This window comes from Euprymna scolopes, chromosome 12, assembly GCF_053919585.1.
Source record: "Euprymna scolopes isolate OS-2025 chromosome 12, ASM5391958v1, whole genome shotgun sequence".
Lineage (NCBI taxonomy): Eukaryota > Metazoa > Mollusca > Cephalopoda > Sepiida > Sepiolidae > Euprymna > Euprymna scolopes.
The window spans coordinates 112,948,867-112,968,152 of record NC_136493.1 but is presented as its reverse complement, the minus strand read 5'-3'; the positions used below and the strand labels follow the sequence as shown (position 1 = coordinate 112,968,152).

Sequence of the window (19,286 nt, the reverse complement as noted above, 5' to 3'; positions counted from 1 at the left end):
TAGCTACCTGAGGCATCAGTTATATAATGACTGAGAAAAACTAAACCTTTAGCTAACAGATAGTATGTTCAGCAACATATGCCAACAGCATTCACTCTAGGCAGGTTGAACTGGCTCCCACAAAGGAGGAAATTTCATGGGAATATCAAATTCACAAGTGGTCTCCAGTCACATGTATGTTGCATGTTTAGTGACCGTCTTAATTAATGATAATTTTGTATTTAACTATTCAATAATACCTAACGTGATCCTTTCATTTTTAGGAGTTAATATTGTAATAGACATGCCACAATTTCATTAGATTTTTGTCAGATTTTAAATTCGGAATCTTGGATCCATTATCTTAACTTTGCCAGCTAAAATCAAAATGGCAGCTCGAGATAGTTTCAAATGTGATATCAGATCTCTCTTGGATGGGAGGGGGGTGTCTTTTTCTCTGATTATCATCTTTAAAGTGAGAGTTTTACATTTTATTACTTATTTTTCTCGAATACTTTTCTTCTTTTTGTTTTCAATACTGTGTTGATTTTATTGATATCTGATTGTCTCTGGTGAGCAGCCTAAAAGAATAAAGACAATGTTTTCCATCATGGTCTGCGAAATGTGTGTAACTCAGTAAAGAAGAACATATAGGCATTCACCGAAATTAAAAAAAAAACAAACCAAAATTATGACTGTAAACTGATTCTTTCCTTTGGTCATCGGAATGTCACTTACAAATATATATATAGTCTAGCCACACTGAAGGACTGTGATACAGCAAAACAGTTTGTGAATGACTATAAACCACACTCCCTTTCTGGTAGAGCACTTTTGGTAATGCAAAGCTCTTTGTAAATAGACAAATGGAGCACTGCGGAAGTGGCGGTCAATGTTTGTATAAAGCATTGTTAGATATTGTTGCTGATGGCGCCTGTCTGAATGGTCTAATGGATAGAGATACTGACTATCAACTGTTGTTCGGTCGATCCTGTAATTTTGTGATAGAATTTTTAACCTAACCAACCAAGGACTACAGATGTACCTGATCTGAATATTCTCACGATAGGTCTGCAGATATGTTCATACCAGCACTATGGATTTTACCAATTTTCAACAAACTTCATTGACTGGATTTTGTTATGTGATTACATCTTCATTCATAGACATCACTTTAAATATTATTTTTTACACTTTTTCTAGCATTACTCTCTTTCAAACATTAGTTAAAAAAATTTTTTGCGCTAGCCAGTAATGTTATAACAAGCTTATAAAAAATTTTTTGCTGAAGAAAAAGACCTAATTATTATAACTTCATGAAATAAGAAAATTGTTGCAAATGTTAATTTATATAATAAAAGATATATATATATCTTTTATTATGTAAAATGATCTGTGTGTGTGAGTTTGTTCCCTATGGACTCAGAAACAGCTATACTGATTTAAAAAAAAATTCTCATTAAGGTACTTGATGTGTCAGGATTGGTTGGTTGGTTGTTTTTGTTTTACGGCATATCAAGCCTTTTCGGGTTATTTAATGCCGAATCCAAAGATTTTGAAGAAAAATTTTTAATAGCATGTATTTGTTGTTTTCAAATCATTTTCTATTTAACCCATAGTTGGGACCCTAACAGGTACTACCACTCTGGGTCAGAGTGGACCTGGGAGCAATGGTAATTAAAGGGTGGCTCCACACTCCCAAAGCCCGCAAGCTGGGGCCTCACCACTGGATATAGTTTAAGGTCATATCCAGGACCCTGATGTGTCAGGAAGTGTTCTTATGTAGGTTTTGTATCATAATGCTCATGACAAGTATCAAAAATCAATAATTGAAAAAAATCAGATTAAAGATGGAAATCAGATTTTGACCAAAGTTAATACTTTTATACAACATAACATCACAAATGTATGTAAAAAGTTTTATCATCACATAAGCAGAAAAGCCCAGCCTATAAAATAAACTGTTTTCTTTTATAAAACAGAGGCATTTGAAATGAATGTTTCTGTTTAGAGCACAATTGAACCATGATACTTGACTTTCGCATTTCAAACTAAGTGAAGCCATTATATAAAAATAATTTTATAAAATCAACAGTAGATTCTCTACAGTGCAATGCAATGTATTGTGGACTAAGTCACTGTGAGGATGGGGGCAGGTGAAGCTGCTTTCCGATACACTGTAGGATGGGGATGGGGTGGGATTACAATGAAAGTATGGGAGGGTGGAACATTTGTTGATCCTCATTTAATGCCGGACAATGTTGGGTCTCCCTGCTAGTATATATACAGTGTCCATTTCCTTTTACATCAGGCTAAGTTTCCTTTTACATCAGGCTAAGTTCTCAGAAATCAAGGAGTCTCCTTTCTGAGGTTAAGACAGGATATTTACAAGATACATAAATATTTGAATATCTATTAGTTTTCCTTTATATCGCAAACATTGAACAAACTCAGGTTCAAAAGACTTGAAAATTTATGGGTTTTTTTTGCATGACATGGTCTGTAGGTTCGAACACCACATGTAAATTTCTTAACGTTTTTTTTTTTTTTTTTTTTTTTTGCTAACTGGAAAGAAGTTTAGATAAAATAATTTTATAAAAGAAACAGTAGGTTCTCTAGAGTGCAATGTAGAATAACATATTTTGGACTAAGTTACTGCATGGCCCAGGTAATTTCACAGATTTCGATGACAATAGAAATATAATAGTGTGAAATATTCGTTGATCATCATTCAATCCCAGGCAACATCAGATCTCCTTGCTAGTATATATTAATGTTGAGGGAATTAATCAGAATCGGAAGATTTGGGGGTACAGGAATCGGAAAAATTGATGCCTATTTTCTGATGCCAAAACAATTCTTTTGTCTTTTTTATTTGATTTTGTTTAAATCAAAATTTTCCATTGTTTGTAATAATGAGGAAATAATAAATATTTATTGATTTTAATTACCAGTAAAGCTAAAGTCGATAGATCATCCTCCCCAAGTGTATTTTGACGTTTAGGAAAATATCTGCATATTTAACGTGTTTTTACGAAAATCGGGGGACATAACAATTCTATAGTTAAATAATTAGAGATTTATAAGGAATCGGTAATTATATCGGAATCGGGAAAAATATTGGAATCGTCCCATCACTAATCAACGAATATATATATATATAGAAAATATATTTCTACAGAAATATGTGTGTGTGTGTGTGTGTGTGTGTGTGTGTGTGTGTGTGAATATTGAAAGGATACAAGATTATCAACTTACCTGTGTAGCAAGTGGCAGCAGGAGAGAGGGCCCACTTTTTGATGCACTTTAGATGAAAAATATTGTAGCAATTGGAACAACTCCAGATGCTGTTGTCTGGATAGACAAGACAGCAGCATACCATGCATTCATACTTTCGACATCTTAACTGCTCACTCAAAGAATCTGAAAAAAAAAAAAAAAAAAAAATATCACAAATTTTATTTATGAAATAAACCAAATGTGAACTGTGTATTATTTGGATTGGTACTTATGCATCTACAGGGTGGTCAAAAAGTCAGGTAACATTTTAAAGAAAAACGATATTAGCAATACACGTATATTTAAGTACCATACATTGAAATATAAAATGAAACAAACATGAAATATGTTTATTTTGTTAATTGTCGTCCATTTCTCTCTATCAATCGCTGGAAGCGATTAACCACTGATTGTGTAACACGTGTAATCATGTCAGCTGATATCCGCGCAATCTCCTCTTCAATAAATAACTTTAAAGACGCTATTGTATCAGGCTTCTTGCCATAAACGCTATCCTTTACATAGCCCCAAAGCCAGAAATCAGGAGGGGTAAGATCTGGAGATCTGGCTGGCCATTCAACTGAGCCACGGCGACCAATCCATCGTTGTGGAAAAATTTCATCCAAAAAATAATATTAAACGAATAGAGATTATAATGGATCATATTGTTTTTTCTACCTTTAACATGTTACCTGACTTTTTGACCACCCTGTATGTTACTGCTCTATTTTTTTTTTTTTTTTCAATATTTTCATATTAAATTCAGTTTTTATAATATTTTTGTTTATTAAATTGTTATGTAAAAATAGACAATAGTTACAAAACACTCCACCCCACCCATGTTAAGAATGGGTTTCTTAATAATAACGTTATTTCAGTGTGTTAACATAGATGCAGAAGTACCTTTGGACTACTGTTCTCATCTTGGGTGTTATTTTCATGTTTCAGTCAATGTAACCTCCGACCTTCTTTAAGGACGTTTTGCCAAACTTGGGAATCTGCACAGTACTTCTAACGGAATCCTCTATTTAATCCGCAGGAGTAGCATGCTCTCATTCTATCAACCACAACTGGATAGAAGTCCTAAGTTGCATTGTATTTTTGAAGATTGAACCTTCAACCTCCAGTAGAAGTGTAACTTTACAACTGAATTTTACCAAGTACTTTATCCATTAGACCATGGGTCCTCGTCTCAGAAATTCAGATGTAGAGGGTAAATGGTAAAAGAGCATCTTTATTAACCTTCTTCTCACTTTACAGGTTTTCCTCAGTCTTCCTTCGTGAACTGAACCAGTTAGCCCAACTGTTCTACATCTACTAACCCAAGAACTATCGTCAATTCTATCAAGGTGGACTTATCTATGTCTACTCTTTGGTACACATCTCCCTATACCGTCCAGATTTAATCTTCCTCTGAGGTCATCAGATCTAGGCTTAGCTTTAAGACTCACATTATGCATCCATCATCTAATTCTCATATCATTTACATACAATGCATATTCTCAACACTCACTGGTTAGGTTTCCTTTCTATATTTAACTAGCCTGGGTGCCCAGTGTTTGGAGGTATGTGTTGAGCCCCCCCCAAAAATTATAGTAGGCAAGCCGGCTCAAAGCCGGGACACGAAGGCGGAAAAAAAAGTGAAAGAGAATCTGACGTCCTACCGCTACTCCATGATGCGACCTGAAGTTTGGAACGTTAAAATCAGTCAATCCAATCGATACGATGACTTGCAAAAATGCCTTGCAAAAAATTGACCCCTCCTTGTAGAAAACTGCTCAGTTGAGGGTGAAGGAATTAATGTTTTTGACCAATTTTCCGATATTTGTTGTTCGAGATGTCAAGCTTCAAAATGATACCAATCTCGTAAAAATCCGTTGCCTCTGTTGAAAGTTTTAGGCAGACATACAAACATATATACATTTAAGCAGACAGGTGAGATTTATATCATAGACTAGCGGGGCTACCCGGCGTTGCTCGGGACCATATAAACAATGAAAAAATTGAATTTGGTTTTGTAATATATTTGTTATTCTTATGAGAGAGGAATTTTGTATGTTTATGTATCATTTGCTATTTCGAACAAAAGAATATTTTACCTACATAAGACGGGTATTACACATATGAAATAATTGTATCTTACCTAGGGTAGTTAATTTACAGCATGTATATGCAAGGACAGGTAATATACAACACATTTATCTCATCAAATTCCAAGTGATGCCAGGTATTTTGCTAGTATATATCTCAATCAATCTCATTAAATCCTGGGCGACGCAAGGTATTCTGTTAGTATATATTTCAATCAATCTAATTGAATCCAAGGCAACGCCAAGTATTCTGCTAGTATATATTTGCATCTATCTCATTACATCCCAGCTGACAATGTATTCTGCTTGCATACATTTGCATGTATCTCATTGAATCCATGGTGACTCCGGGTAATCTGTAAGTATATATGTTGACATATCTCGTTGAATCCCATAATTCTTGGATTGTTACAAATTTCGACAATTTAACCTCCATTATCTCTCACCTGTCTAAAATAATAACTTTAAAACATTGTCTTGTCTGGTTTTTCATTACAAACACATCATCCAAATAACTCACATTTCATCATTTTTCATAATTTTTTGATATGTTACTAATTTACACAACCATGTCACATGATTTAACTTACATTATTGCCTCCACTCTTACTAAAATAAAAACTTTGATACATAGGCTATGGTATGTTACTAATTTCTGCTATCATTTTTCATGAGTAAATCCACATTATCGCCCCATTCTATCACTAAATTAATAACTTTTAGACATTGTATGGCTGGTTATTTCATTACAAACCCACCAACAAAGTAACTCACATTATATCATTTTTCATAATTTTTGGATATGTTACTAATTTCGAGGATTATTTTTCATGAAGTAATCCAAATAATCCCCACCTCTTGCTAAAATAATAACTTTTATAAATTGTCTGGTATGTCTACTTCATTATGAATATACCAATCAAATAACTCACATTTCATCATTTTTCATAATTTTTGGATATGTTGCTAATTTCAACCGTCATTTTTTCTGAGTTCAATCACATAATCCCTCTCCTCTTACTAAAATAATACGTTTGAGACATTTCTAGACTGTTTATTTCATTACAAACACATCAATAAAATACCTCACATTTCATCATTTTCATAATTTTTGGATATGTTATGAATTTTGACAATCAAATTTAATGAGTGCACACATATAATCGTTCAATTCTTATTAAAATCATAAATTTGCTACATTGACTGGGCTGTTTATTTCATTATAAATACACCAATCAAATAACTAAAACTTCATTTTCATAATTCTTGGATATGTTACTAATTTTGACAATTTTTCAAGAGTTAATCCACATTATCGCCACCTCCTATTACTAAAATAACTTTCATACATTGTATGGCTGTTTTTTTTCATCACAAACACATCTATCAAGTTACTCACATTTGACCATTTTTCATAATTCTTGGATATGTTACTAATTTCGAGAATTATTTTTAATAAAGTAACCCAAATAATCGCCCCCCTCATTAACCGACACAATCCCGTTCCTCTTACAAAAATAAGAACTTTGATACATCTTCTAGCTTGTCTATTTCATTACGAACACACCAATCAAATAACTCACATTTAATCATTCTTGGATGTTACTAATTTCGACAATCATTGTTTAAGATTTAACGCGCACAATCGACCCCCTCTTACTAAAATACTAACTTTCAGACAATATCTGGGCTGTTTATTTCATTATAAACACACCAATCAAATGACTTACATTTAATAACTTTTCATAATTCTTGGATATGATACTAATTTCGACAATCGTTTTTCATGATTTAACCCACATAATCCCCTCTCCTCTAGCTAAAATAATAACTTTGAGACATTGTCTCTTGTTATTTCATGATAAACACACCAATCAAATCACTCATACTTTATCATTTTTCATAATTCTTAGATATTTTACTAATTTTGACAATCGTTTTTCATTATTTAATCCACATAATCCCCTCTCCTCTTGCTAAACAATAACTTTGAGACCTTGTCTTGAGGTTTATTTAATTATAAACACACCAATCAAATAACTCACATTTTATAATTTTTCATAATTCTTGGATATGTTACTAATTTCAAAAATCATTTTTCATGATTTCACACACATAATAGCCCCTCTCTTACTAAAATAACAACCATGCGACAATGTCTGAGATGCCTATTTCATTACAAACACACAAATCAAATAACTAACATTTCATAATTTTTCATAATTCTTGGATATGTTACTAATTTCGACAATCGTTTATAGTGATTTAACTGACACAATCTCCTTCCTCTTGCTAAAATCATAACTTTGAGACATTGTCTGGGGCGGTTATTACATTACAAACACACCAATAAAATAATTCCTATTTCATCATTTTTCATAATTCTTGGATATGTTACTAATTTCGACAATTATGTTTCATGAGTTAATCCACATAATCCCCTTTCTCTTACTAAAGTAATACATTTGAGACATTGTCTAGGCTGGTAATTTCATTACAAACACACCAATCACATAACACACATTTTGTCCTTTTTCACTTTTCTTGGATATGTTACTAATTTCAACAATCATTTTTAATGATGTAACCCACATAATCGACCCACTCTTACTAAAATATTAACTTTAAGACTATATCTGGGCTATTGATTTCATTATAAACACATCAATCCAATAACTTACATTTAATCACTTTTCATAATTCTTGGATATGTTACTAATTTCGACAATCGTTTTTTATAATTTAACCCACATATCATTTCCTCACTAAGAAGGTCATTTCTCCTGAGGTGGTCGACTACTTCTTTATTTAATATGGATTCCAACAACTTACTCATGACACACAGGAGACTTATTGGTCTGTACTGAGAGGGAGATGACTTTTCACCTGAGTTCTTAAATACAGGGCATACTGATGAGGTTTTCCAGGGTGTTGGAAAGCACTTCTCCTTAAGGCAACGCTTAAACAGTTTTGTAAGTATGGGGGCAAGTTCTGGTTGGAGCTTTTTCAGCACTATAACTGGAATGCCATCAGGGCCAGTTTCTTTACTGGAATCAAGGTTCTTGATTAGCTTGGCGACCTTATGCACAGATATTTGTATGTTGCATAGCGTGCTGTCAGTTATAGGAGGAAATACAGGGAGTTGATGGCCTTCGTCGCATAGAGTAGAATTAGCTGCAAAGTTCTTGGCAAATAGTTTGGCCTTGTCTGATCCTGACGAGATGACCTCAGGTCCATTGATGATGGTTGGGATAGAACACATGCTTCTGTTCAGGATCCTGTTTGCCATTTGCCAAAACTGGTGCGAACCAAGCCACTGTTCAGCTACTTTGGATTTAACAGACTGAGCATATAACTCTCTTGCATTTTTTATTACTCTTTTACAGTGGTTGCTGGCAGTCCTGAAAGCAGCTTTAGTCTCAGTACATCTATTATGTTGGTAGCTATAGAAAAAGTGATTTCTGTGCGCAATGGCAGCAGCACATTCTCGGGAGAACCATGGCTGGCTGTTAGGTTTTTGTTGGAATTTTTTGGATGGTATGAATTGGTCTATGCTTACAATTAACTGCATGGAGAAATTCACCAATGCATCTTTCTGACACACGTCCATGACAGGCTTGCATTTTTAGAGTCTCATACCAATACTTGCATCAGAGATGAAACTTTCAGGTCATTGGTTTATATATATATATATATATATTTTTTTTTTTTAAACTATGCTATTTATTCTGTAAAGTTTTTTTTTGCTTTTTTTTAACAAAATATGAGTTACCTCATATTTTCTTTTAAGATGATGGCCACTTAAAATAATTCCAATTCAGACAACGTATTTTCAGGAAGGATTAGATTTTATTCTTAACATGCTGTAACAAACCATAAAAAACAAATAGATTTTGTATTGATGAGAACAAAAGATAAAACGGCAAATTTCATTATATATATATATATATTGATGAAAAAAAAATGATAATGAGGTCGATTATATACACACACACACACACACACACACACACACACACACACACACACACACACTAGGTGACTACCTGGTGTTGCCCAGTCATAAAATATGACTAAATATTAAATATTTATTTATTATGATTTTGTATTTATTATTATTATAGAGCCAATTCTCGATTGATTATGATATTGTGTCAATATATAGTAGTGATTTTAAACGTTTACAAAAAAAAAAAAAAAAAAAAAAAGACTTGCTATCATAGGACATAAATCCATAGGTATATAAAAACTGCAAAAAAATATCATTTAACCTATAACTTAATTAGCACACATGCGGGAACGTTTTCATCTAAAATTCTACACACTTGTGTAAAATACGGAAACTATGCACAAGTAAAATTCAACACAATAATGAAATTAAACTAATCATCTAAAAAGAAACTATAAAAAAATGAATAATTAATGCTTGTTTTTCAAAGGAATATGCAAATGCATCGAAGCACAGAAATTAGGAACCCATGACTTCTGGAAAATCTACAACAGTGTAGTAAATAATGGGCAAGCAACAATTCCTTCACTAGTCAACAATCATGAGGTTGTTTGCTCAGCAACCGAGAAGACTAACATGCTTGCCAGTTGGTTTGCCTCCAAATCCACACTGGACCCTAATCCCCCCCCCCCCCGACTTTCCTTTGTGGACAGACGCCACACTAGACGATCTGAAAATCACCCCTTCTCAGGTGCATGCTATCATAAAAAATCTTGACACTTCAAAAGCATGTGGACCTGATCTCATCCCGGCTGTGCTATTAATAAAGTGCTCTACTGAAGTAGCTCCAGTTCTCTCCAAACTTTACAACAAATGCCTTAATGAATCTTGCTTTCCGAACTGCTGGAAAACTGCTTCTGTGGTACAAGTTTTCAAGAATTCTGGCGAAAGAACTGACCCAGTAAATTATCGCCCTATTAGCCTCTTCCAGCTTTTCGCCAAAATATTTAAGTCCATAATTAACCAAGCTCTAGCCCATCACATTACAGATGCCAATCTTCTGACTGACAAACAATATGGATTTAGGAAATCCCGTTCCACAGCAGACATCCTAACTAATATCCGAGCGTATATACCATTCACTTGACAAAGCAGGGGAGGGTAGAGCGGTAGCTCTAGCTATATCTAAGGCTTTTGACAGGGTATGGCATGAAGTTCTTCCCAGGAAAATCAGATCATACGGTATCACTGGAAGAATACTTAACATAATTAAACCCTTCTTAGATAAGAGAAAAATCCAGGTTGTCCTCGATAGTCATACATCTAAACAATATGATATAAATTTGGGAGTGCCTCAGGGATCTATCCTTGGACCTCTATTATTCCTAATATTCATAAATGACCTCCCTGACAAAATTATCTGTGAGATGGGTATATATGCTGATGACACCATGCTCTATAACAGATGACAGAAAAACAAATGAACACATATCTAAAGAAATAGCAGAAACAATAGAGGATGATCGCCAATCTGTAGTGAAATGGGGCCAAAAACGGATGGTCACATTCAACACTACCAAGACTAAACTTGCTTCCTTCAATAACTACAAGAAACCTTCTCTACAATTTTTTAAACTTCTCGGCCTAATGTTCACAGGAAACATGAGTTGGAACAATTACATTGAGAGCATTGCCAGGATCGCTGCGAAAAAGGTAGGTTCTCTCTACCGTGCTAGAAAGCTACTAACGCCTAAAAGTATCCTGTACCTCTGTAAGGCCACCATTCGTCCATGTATGGAGTATTGTTGTCATATTTGGACTGATGCATCTGCTATTAGTCTCGCTCCTAGACAAGGTTCAAAAGAGTTGCCAACCTGATAGGTCCTGAACTGTCATCTAAGCTTCAGCCTCTGTCCTATCAACGAAATGTAACATCCCTCTGCCTGTTCTACAAGTACTTTAACGGTGAATGCTCGGATGAATTGCAAGCACTTGTATCCCCTCGACGTAAATAACCCCGAAAAACCCGACAAACAGCAAAATTCCACCCCTTCACAGTTGAGATCCCTAGATGTTAGAGAGCCTTCTCCAGTAGTTTCTTCCCCAGAACCGCTAGACTTTGGAATTCCCTTCCGGGTTCCTGCTTCCCTAACTGTACTGACATGCAGAAGTTAAAGTGTAACGTGAACAGACATCTTGCTGCCCAACTTCTCACATAGTACCCCTGTAGCTTATGTCCCTGATAGTAACCCCTTACAACAAAGTGGCAATGTGCCTTGTTTGGGGTGAAAATGTAATTAAAAAAAAAAAAAAAAAAAATGTTAACCATGCAGCAGGCGCTTGGATATCTTTGACTAAGTATATCAAGTTAGTTTCAATAATTTTTACACAGAAAAAGTAGGCTTTTAATATAAATGTTAGAGCACGAAAAAAAAAAAAAACTCAACTATAGATTACTGATATAGATTACACAATATAATAAAATTAGCATCCCATGAAATAAAATGTTTAAATCTTCCAGATAAAGATTTTATTTATTTATGAAACAAAAAAATATGCTTATAAGATTTTAATTCAATCTGCAGGTATTTTAGCTTTCTAATGAACCCGAAAAATAAAAAAAATAAAAATTTACCTCTTTGGTTTTCATCATCAGGATTTGAGGCCAATGTAACTGCTCCTGAAGAATTCTTGTTTTCGTTAGTCTCTCGTGCGGGCTTCCTTTGGCTCTTCGGGGTGAAATCTCTCTCCTGAGATATGTATTTATATTTGTTCCTCTGCTGAGACCGACCCCACCATTCCTCAGAGGATTTTGCACCGTCTCTAGAAGAAGCAGCAGCAGCTGCAGCAGCATCCTCACCTCTTAGCCTATAATCCGTCTCACTGTTCCTATATTGAGAAGATGAAGATTGATTGTGCGATGAAAATTTATCATGATTCGATCTGTAGCTCAACTGAGAATGGTTATTAACTGCGGGTGGCGGACCAGGAGAGGCAGGTGCAGGTGTACTACTGCCAAGATTATTGGTCTTCCTTGCTGCGTAATCGTTTCTATGAGACTGCTTAAAGTTTTGGTTGGAAAACTCTTTCGTTGGAACCCCTGCATGCTGGCGATCAGTTTCTTTTGGAATATCAGACTTAGCATTATCACACTGACCACTGGCAGCATCACTCGACGGAACGGTATTGTTGTTGTTCTGATGGCTACTTCTCCACACTCTGTTATAATGCCGTTTCTTTGGAACAGACTCCTTCCAATTCCTCGATTTAACATTATTTACAACAGCTGGCAAATATTTCCGTTGTTCTTGATCCCAATAATTTTGGTGCTGACTTGTTGAATGCAAACGATCACGGTCGTTCCATCGAGAGCCGTTTGGCTGATAGAAGTTGTTTTGGGACTCTGGGTGGAATTTGGTGCCATTTTCTTTATTCGTCAAGGGAGGGGCCATGTTTAGAGGCAACGAATTAGGATTGCCCGCAAAATGTTTACCAATTCCTTTATTTCTCTCTGGAGGTCGCTTCTGGAAAGAATTATGATAGGAGCAATCGTTTGTCCTATTGTAAAACATGGCATCTTCCATTGTCGGTTTTGGTTCCACGCTGGGCATTTCCTGGTGTTGATATGTCATGTCATAGACAACCTGAGGGTGTGGAGGAGCAGCAGCAGCCAGTGCAGCAGGTATATAAGGACTCGCCATCACTGGCGGAGTGTAAGCTGCATAACCAGCAGCAGCCGTGCTGGTTGGTAACATACCAAATCCTGAAATGTAACTCAACTGGTTATTAACATCGTGCACAACAAAACCAGGTTGATTGAATGTAGCATAACCAGGAGTAACTGATGTTGAATGTTCAGGCAAACAAGGAGTATAATAGAGTCCTGTACTATGTTGACCTGACTCAGCCATGTCTAACCAGCTTTCTGAAAAAAAATAAAAATAAAAAATAATTAAATAACAAAAATAATTGGTGAGGAGCATGAATTATAAGTGTTAGTGGATTATTCCAATTTTGTAGTGCACTCACCAATTGTGAGAATGGAAAATTCTAAGCACTGTATTGGCCATTTTAAGACTAGCTGAATATCTATCCTTGAGGGCTATAAAAAAAAACAAAAAAAAAAACAAACAAATAAAACCAAAAAAATGAAAAACCAAAAAACAAAGAAAAAATAAATAAAAAACGAAAATAGAATAAAAATAAAGAAAAAAAAACAAATAGAAAACAAAAACAATCCAACAATAAAACACTAAGAAAAAACAGATAAAAAAACTTATACAAAATAAAAAAATCAAAAGACAAAAAAAAAAGACAAAAAAAAAACAAAAGACAAAAAACACAATGGCCATGTACTTATTCTCTATAGTGAGAGAAAGTGAAGAGAATAAATACTAAAAAGACTCCTCTCTTTCTCTCTCTCCATATATAGAGTAGTGAGAACATTACCTTGCCTCATGTCACCATGTTAATGTGTTTTGCTAATAGGATTTTTAAAAAATTGTTTAACTACTTTATGCTCACACATCACAAATTTATCTTTTTTTATTAACCGGCTGTATTGCTCAAGAGTGCTGACTTTCATAATTTAATATTTTTTATTTAACTTAAAAGTTTAATAGCTGCAGGTAAAAATAAACAAGCAGGCCAATAGAAGTTCATTGTTAATTACAAGATGAATGCAGAGTAAAGAGAGGAGGAGGAGGCTCGTCATGTACTTGGTCTTTAGTGCAAAGGAGAAAAAAAAATAGAAATAGAAGAGAGTGAATAGTAATTAGTTTCATTCTCTTTGCTATCCAGTAGTTTTATGATAATATTAACGCCCCCCCCCCTTAAAGTGTTAGGAAGTGGTTAAAAAAAAAAAAAAAAAAAAAAAAGAAAAAGAAAAAGGTATATCAGAACAAAAGTATAAGCAGAAGGACAATAAGAGTAGGCGGCTCACCAAGACACACAAAGGTAATCAAAAATAGGATAGTAAATCAAGATGTGGCAATTACTTGGACAAAAAACAAACAAACATAGGTCAATATATTTAGAGTAAGTTTATTTATTTTTTAATTCAATTTTCACCCCAAACAAGGCACAATGCCACTTTGAAGCAGGGGCTATCAGGGACTTAATTAGCGGGGTCATTATGAAGGGAAATGAGTAGAAAGATGTTTGTTAACGTTACACTTGACCTTCTGCATATCAGTGCAGTTGCGAAAGCAGAATCCTGGAAGGGAGTTCCAAAGACCCGCAGTTCTGGGGAAGAAACTATTGGAGTAAAAGGCTTTCTTGCACCTAGGGATCTCTACTGTAAAGGGATGAGACTTAGTAGCTTGTTGAGTTTGTCGGGGGTAGTTACGTCGGGGAGGTACAAGTGTTTGCAGTTCGTCAGAGCATTCACCATTAAAGTATTTGTAGAACAGGCAGAGGGATGCAACATCTTGTTGATGGAACAGAGGCTGATTGATTGACAATTTAGAAAGTGGGGTGAGTTTTTCAACACTTGACAAGCCTTTAAAGACTGTCGAGCTAATGACAATTGGAGATCATTGATAGTAGGGTGTGGCTTGAACCAGATTGAGAGGTTTAGGAGGCCAAGATGAACTGATGTAAACCAACAACAAAGAGGTCTCGGCAACCAAGATGTGGACATTAACATGATAAAACACACACACACTACAAGAGATATCTATAGAATGTATTAAAAATTTGTGTCTTGCTTACTTTTTATATTTGTGAACCAGTGCTCGCCTCCTTGGCAAGTCGCCAATATGTAAGAGACAATGATACGGCCAGAATGAGAATGGAAGATTAAAACCACGATACACGGCGTGAGGTCAACAATTGACATGAAGCACATAGTTTCAGTTTTACCATGCCCAATTTCACTAAATTAAATTATTTTTTGAAAATAGGATTTCTTTCGAAAGTTTTCCTTAGTACTTTATAGTATTGCGTTTTTGAATTCAATAATTAATAGTAAACAAAAATATCACGTAATCACTATAAACACACACAAGCACGTACCAGAATTTATTAATATAGAAATTATACAAAAAAACGAAAAACGAGTGAAGCATGCATGGTCCCCCATGAGTGCACAGTGAACGAGGAATAAAAATTTTTTAGCACCCCCCCCCCCCCAATCATTTAGCGCCAAAAGTCTCCAGGGAATGTTAAATAAAGGTGAAAATTAACGATGCAGTTTTAGGCATTAACATATACAAATTTCAGTTCTGCACCATACAAAAAAAGAAATGACTAGGTCTATCATTTGCCCCCCCCCCATTTATCCCCAAAGCCTTAACATATTTAAATTTGAGTTCAACATCATGCAAAACTGCAAAATAGACATACACAGAAAATTTTGGACAAATATAGTAAAACAGTCCCAAAAATGGAATGTTTTTATTAGCCCTTGCAATATCAGACACCATAACGTTCAGCGCTGGACAAGGCACACACTGCTACTTAATTTGACGCTCATAGTCTTTTAATCAGTAATAAGTACATTTCTCCTACGTCCATCAAAATAAAACTTATTTAACTTGATTCAGAATAAAATTTACTTTAAAATGGTATTTTAATATTTTTGTTGTGATTTGTATATTCGAAGAAATCACTATTTAAATCCAACTATTAACGACGATACTGCTACCGCATAACATGCCTGCTTGTTTGTAGATAACCGTTTACAAATAAGCAGTCGGGGTGTGTTCAAATAAGTACTCGAAGCGGAAGTTGTACGCATCGACGATGTTTCTAATTGTTTTAGCTAATTAGAGAATTTGCTACGGAATTTGAACAAAAGTTAGAGTATCTTAAAGTTAACGCTTTGTAGTACAAAGATAATTAAAAATAGAAACTGTGTTCGAATGCTATTTAATAGCGATTATATCAATTTCTTTTGTCCTAAAATTTGAAAAGAATTGGATAAAAACTTTGTATGCACCAGTAGATAAAAGTAGTGACAATCGCATAAACATGACTTTTTTGTGTGCCGTGACACGCACAAAAAAATCTGTCAACTAACTTATGAAAATAAAGTATTCATTTTATTTTTGTTGTTTAGAAACAAATTTTTAAAGTACTACTACAGTTTATTGCCTAAAATGGAGACGACATTTTTTTCGGGCACCTGTCATGAAAATCAGAGGGAGAAATCAGTATTTTAAAGTATGACCAAAGCATAAAATAAATAACAAAAAAAAAAAAAAAAATTAAACTAGATAATGATTACTTCTGGAAAGAACTTTCAAGGTTTGGGGGAGGGTGTTTATTCCAAAAGCCGTTCTTTACATGGGGAGGTTGGAGGTGCTTATACTACGCTGGGGCACGTAGAAATTAGTTTAATTTTTTTTTGTTATTTATTTCAAGCTCCGGTCATAGTTTAAAAGACTGATTGCTCCCTCTTATTTTGATGACAGGTGCTTGAGAAAACAAAACAAAAAAAATGGCATCTTCATTTTCGATGATAAACTGTAGTAGTACAATTTTTTAGTTACAGATAGGAAAAGAATATTTTTTTAAAAAAGAATAATCGACAATGAATATTTTTTTTTCTTGGCTTTCAAGTCGCAAATAAAACATTTGTAATATAAAGATAAGTAAAGATAGAAACTGTGTTCAAACGCTATTTAATAGCGAATATATTAATTTCTTTTGTCCTAAAATTTGAAAAGAATTGGATAAAAACTTTTTATGCATGATTAGATAAAAGTGACAACCACATGTAAACAAGAATTTTTGTGTGCTGTGACATGCACAAAAAAAATTTGTAAACAAATCGTTTGTCAACTAAATTATGAACATAAAGTATTCATTTTTTTTTTTGTTATTATTTAGAAAACAAATTTTTAATTATGGAAAGGAAAAGCATATTTAAAAAAAAAAAAAATTATTTGAAAAAGAATGACCGACAATGACCACACTTTTAAATGAGTTAAAACGCATAAACCACTTATTCAGTTAAGTAAACAAATAACTTTTATTGGGGTTGCTTTACAATCCAGAGGTATGAAAAAGTTGTCAAAAAACAAATACATAATAAATAAATAAATGTTACCAAAGGAAAGTTACTCTTCTACCTACCGCGATAAATTTTTGGTTTTGTAAATGTTTATGTTAAAAAAATAAGTAGTGTTGAGCATTACATGAGAACAAGAAAAAAATAGCCGCAATGTCTCTTGGAGTCTTAACAATAACTTGAGAAATTATAAAAAATAGTTGTAGAAATTCACCCGATAATTGTAACGGTAACTTGAAACCGTTAAGATGAAATTTAATTATACTAATTAATTTAATGAACTTGAAAACATTATGTAATCTGGACAAAATTTCTTTTCATTTGATAAGCTACAAGCCATATTTTGTTAATTTCTTTGAATCGTATCATGGTGGCCATTTTGGATTTCCTGGTCACCATCTTGGATTTTTCATGTTATAATGGCAAATGATAATGTCCATCAAAGCTTTACTTACCATTTTTCTTAGCTGTTTTTGTGATGTTTCTACTTAAAGCTGTTAAAATGAAACTGAAATATGCTAATTAATATCCGCAAGTTACCAAGTGAGATGGTCGTAAATAACATCTACTGAACTGTCATGGTATTATATGTTCAAAATTTCATCATAATATCTTAAAAAGATCTGAAGATATAACTTTTTAAAGATGGGTTAGTCTATAAATTGTGCAAATTTCCTACCATTTTCAGTCAGGTTATATGCATTTGAATAGGACTGACTTACTTTGAATTGTCATAACTCCAATTCTAATAGTCCAATTAAAAAGAACTAAAGATTATTTCTTTGTTTATGCTCTTTTCAATAATGCTTGATTTGAGGTTATTCAATCTAAAGAAAAAAAAATGGCGTGGTATTGCTACTATATATTCCACTTTGATTTCATTTGAAAATTCATAAACTCTGACAATATTGTTTGACTGAAAATAATTGTATATATAACTAGCGGGGGTACCTGGCGTTGCCCGGGTGTTTGGAGGTGTGTGTGGTTTTGGGTAAATCAAAATCCGGGGGGGGGGGGAGTCAAAATAAAAAAAAAACTTTTGGTAGGTAAGTATGACGATCAAACCCGAACCCTTGAGGCAAAGTTGGAAATTAAAAAAAAAAAACGTGCGATGTTAACCATTGGGCCACCACGAAATACTAACGGAAACATGTTTAAATTTATTTAACTATTTAGAATTGGCAGGTGCACGTTTCAATGACTTAATGAGGTCAACTTTGACTGCGGGGTAGTATTTCATTTACTGCGGGAACGCTTTTTGTTATTTTTATTTTCCCAAAATGTTGGGGAGGGGGGGGGGGAACCAGCTTCCCATAAAAAGGGGATTGTCCAAATTGAATAGCAATTGTCTGATATAAGGAAAATATTTCCACATTGATCAAATCTGATTGCTTTCGGACATTTCCGGTGATCGCGACCGGAAAAATACCGCCAGAATTAGTGTCGCTTTTATTATACGAAAAAGCCTAATCCACATGCGGCGAGCAAAAAATGTTGAATATTTATCTTTTCAAATTCGAGCAAATTAAATAGACAGGCGACCACCGTTGTTAACTCGTAGATATGATTTATATGTGATATAAAAAGTTTTAAGAAGTTGTGAGCCAACCGACTGCTTCTTGAAAAAATGCCTTTTATGGACATACACAAAAAGCGAACATAGATACACACATTTTCGCTTTTATATATATATAGACTAGCGGGAGGTACCCGGCGTTGCCCGAGTGTTTAGAGGTGTGTGTGCTCAGGCGGGGGAGAGGGTAATCAAAACATAAGAATAAGCGAAGTAAATATTTTTAAATATTAAATTAAATATTTTATATAAAAAAAAATGTTAAAACTTAAATAAAAATAAATAAAAAAAAAACCCCGAAAAAAAAAAAAAAAAAAAAAAAAAAAAACTAACGTAAGGCAAATGAACGATGTTAAATATAAAAATCGGAAAACCAAAAAAGAAAACGCAAATGTGATGGAA

General features: G+C 34.1%; 1 protein-coding gene across 1 annotated transcript in view; it reads right to left on the bottom strand.

Moving 5' to 3' along the window:
• Positions 1-19,286, bottom strand: part of LOC145291457 (protein shuttle craft-like) — a 111,009-nt gene that overhangs the window by 70,176 nt on the left and 21,547 nt on the right. Inside the window, exons 2-3 of the mRNA XM_080137315.1 lie at positions 11,933-13,222; positions 3,238-3,402 (exon numbers count right to left, since the gene is read on the bottom strand). Coding sequence (XP_079993441.1) covers positions 3,238-3,402; positions 11,933-13,208 — 1,441 coding nt within the window. The 5' untranslated portion in view covers positions 13,209-13,222. The remainder of the gene's footprint in view (positions 1-3,237; positions 3,403-11,932; positions 13,223-19,286) is intronic.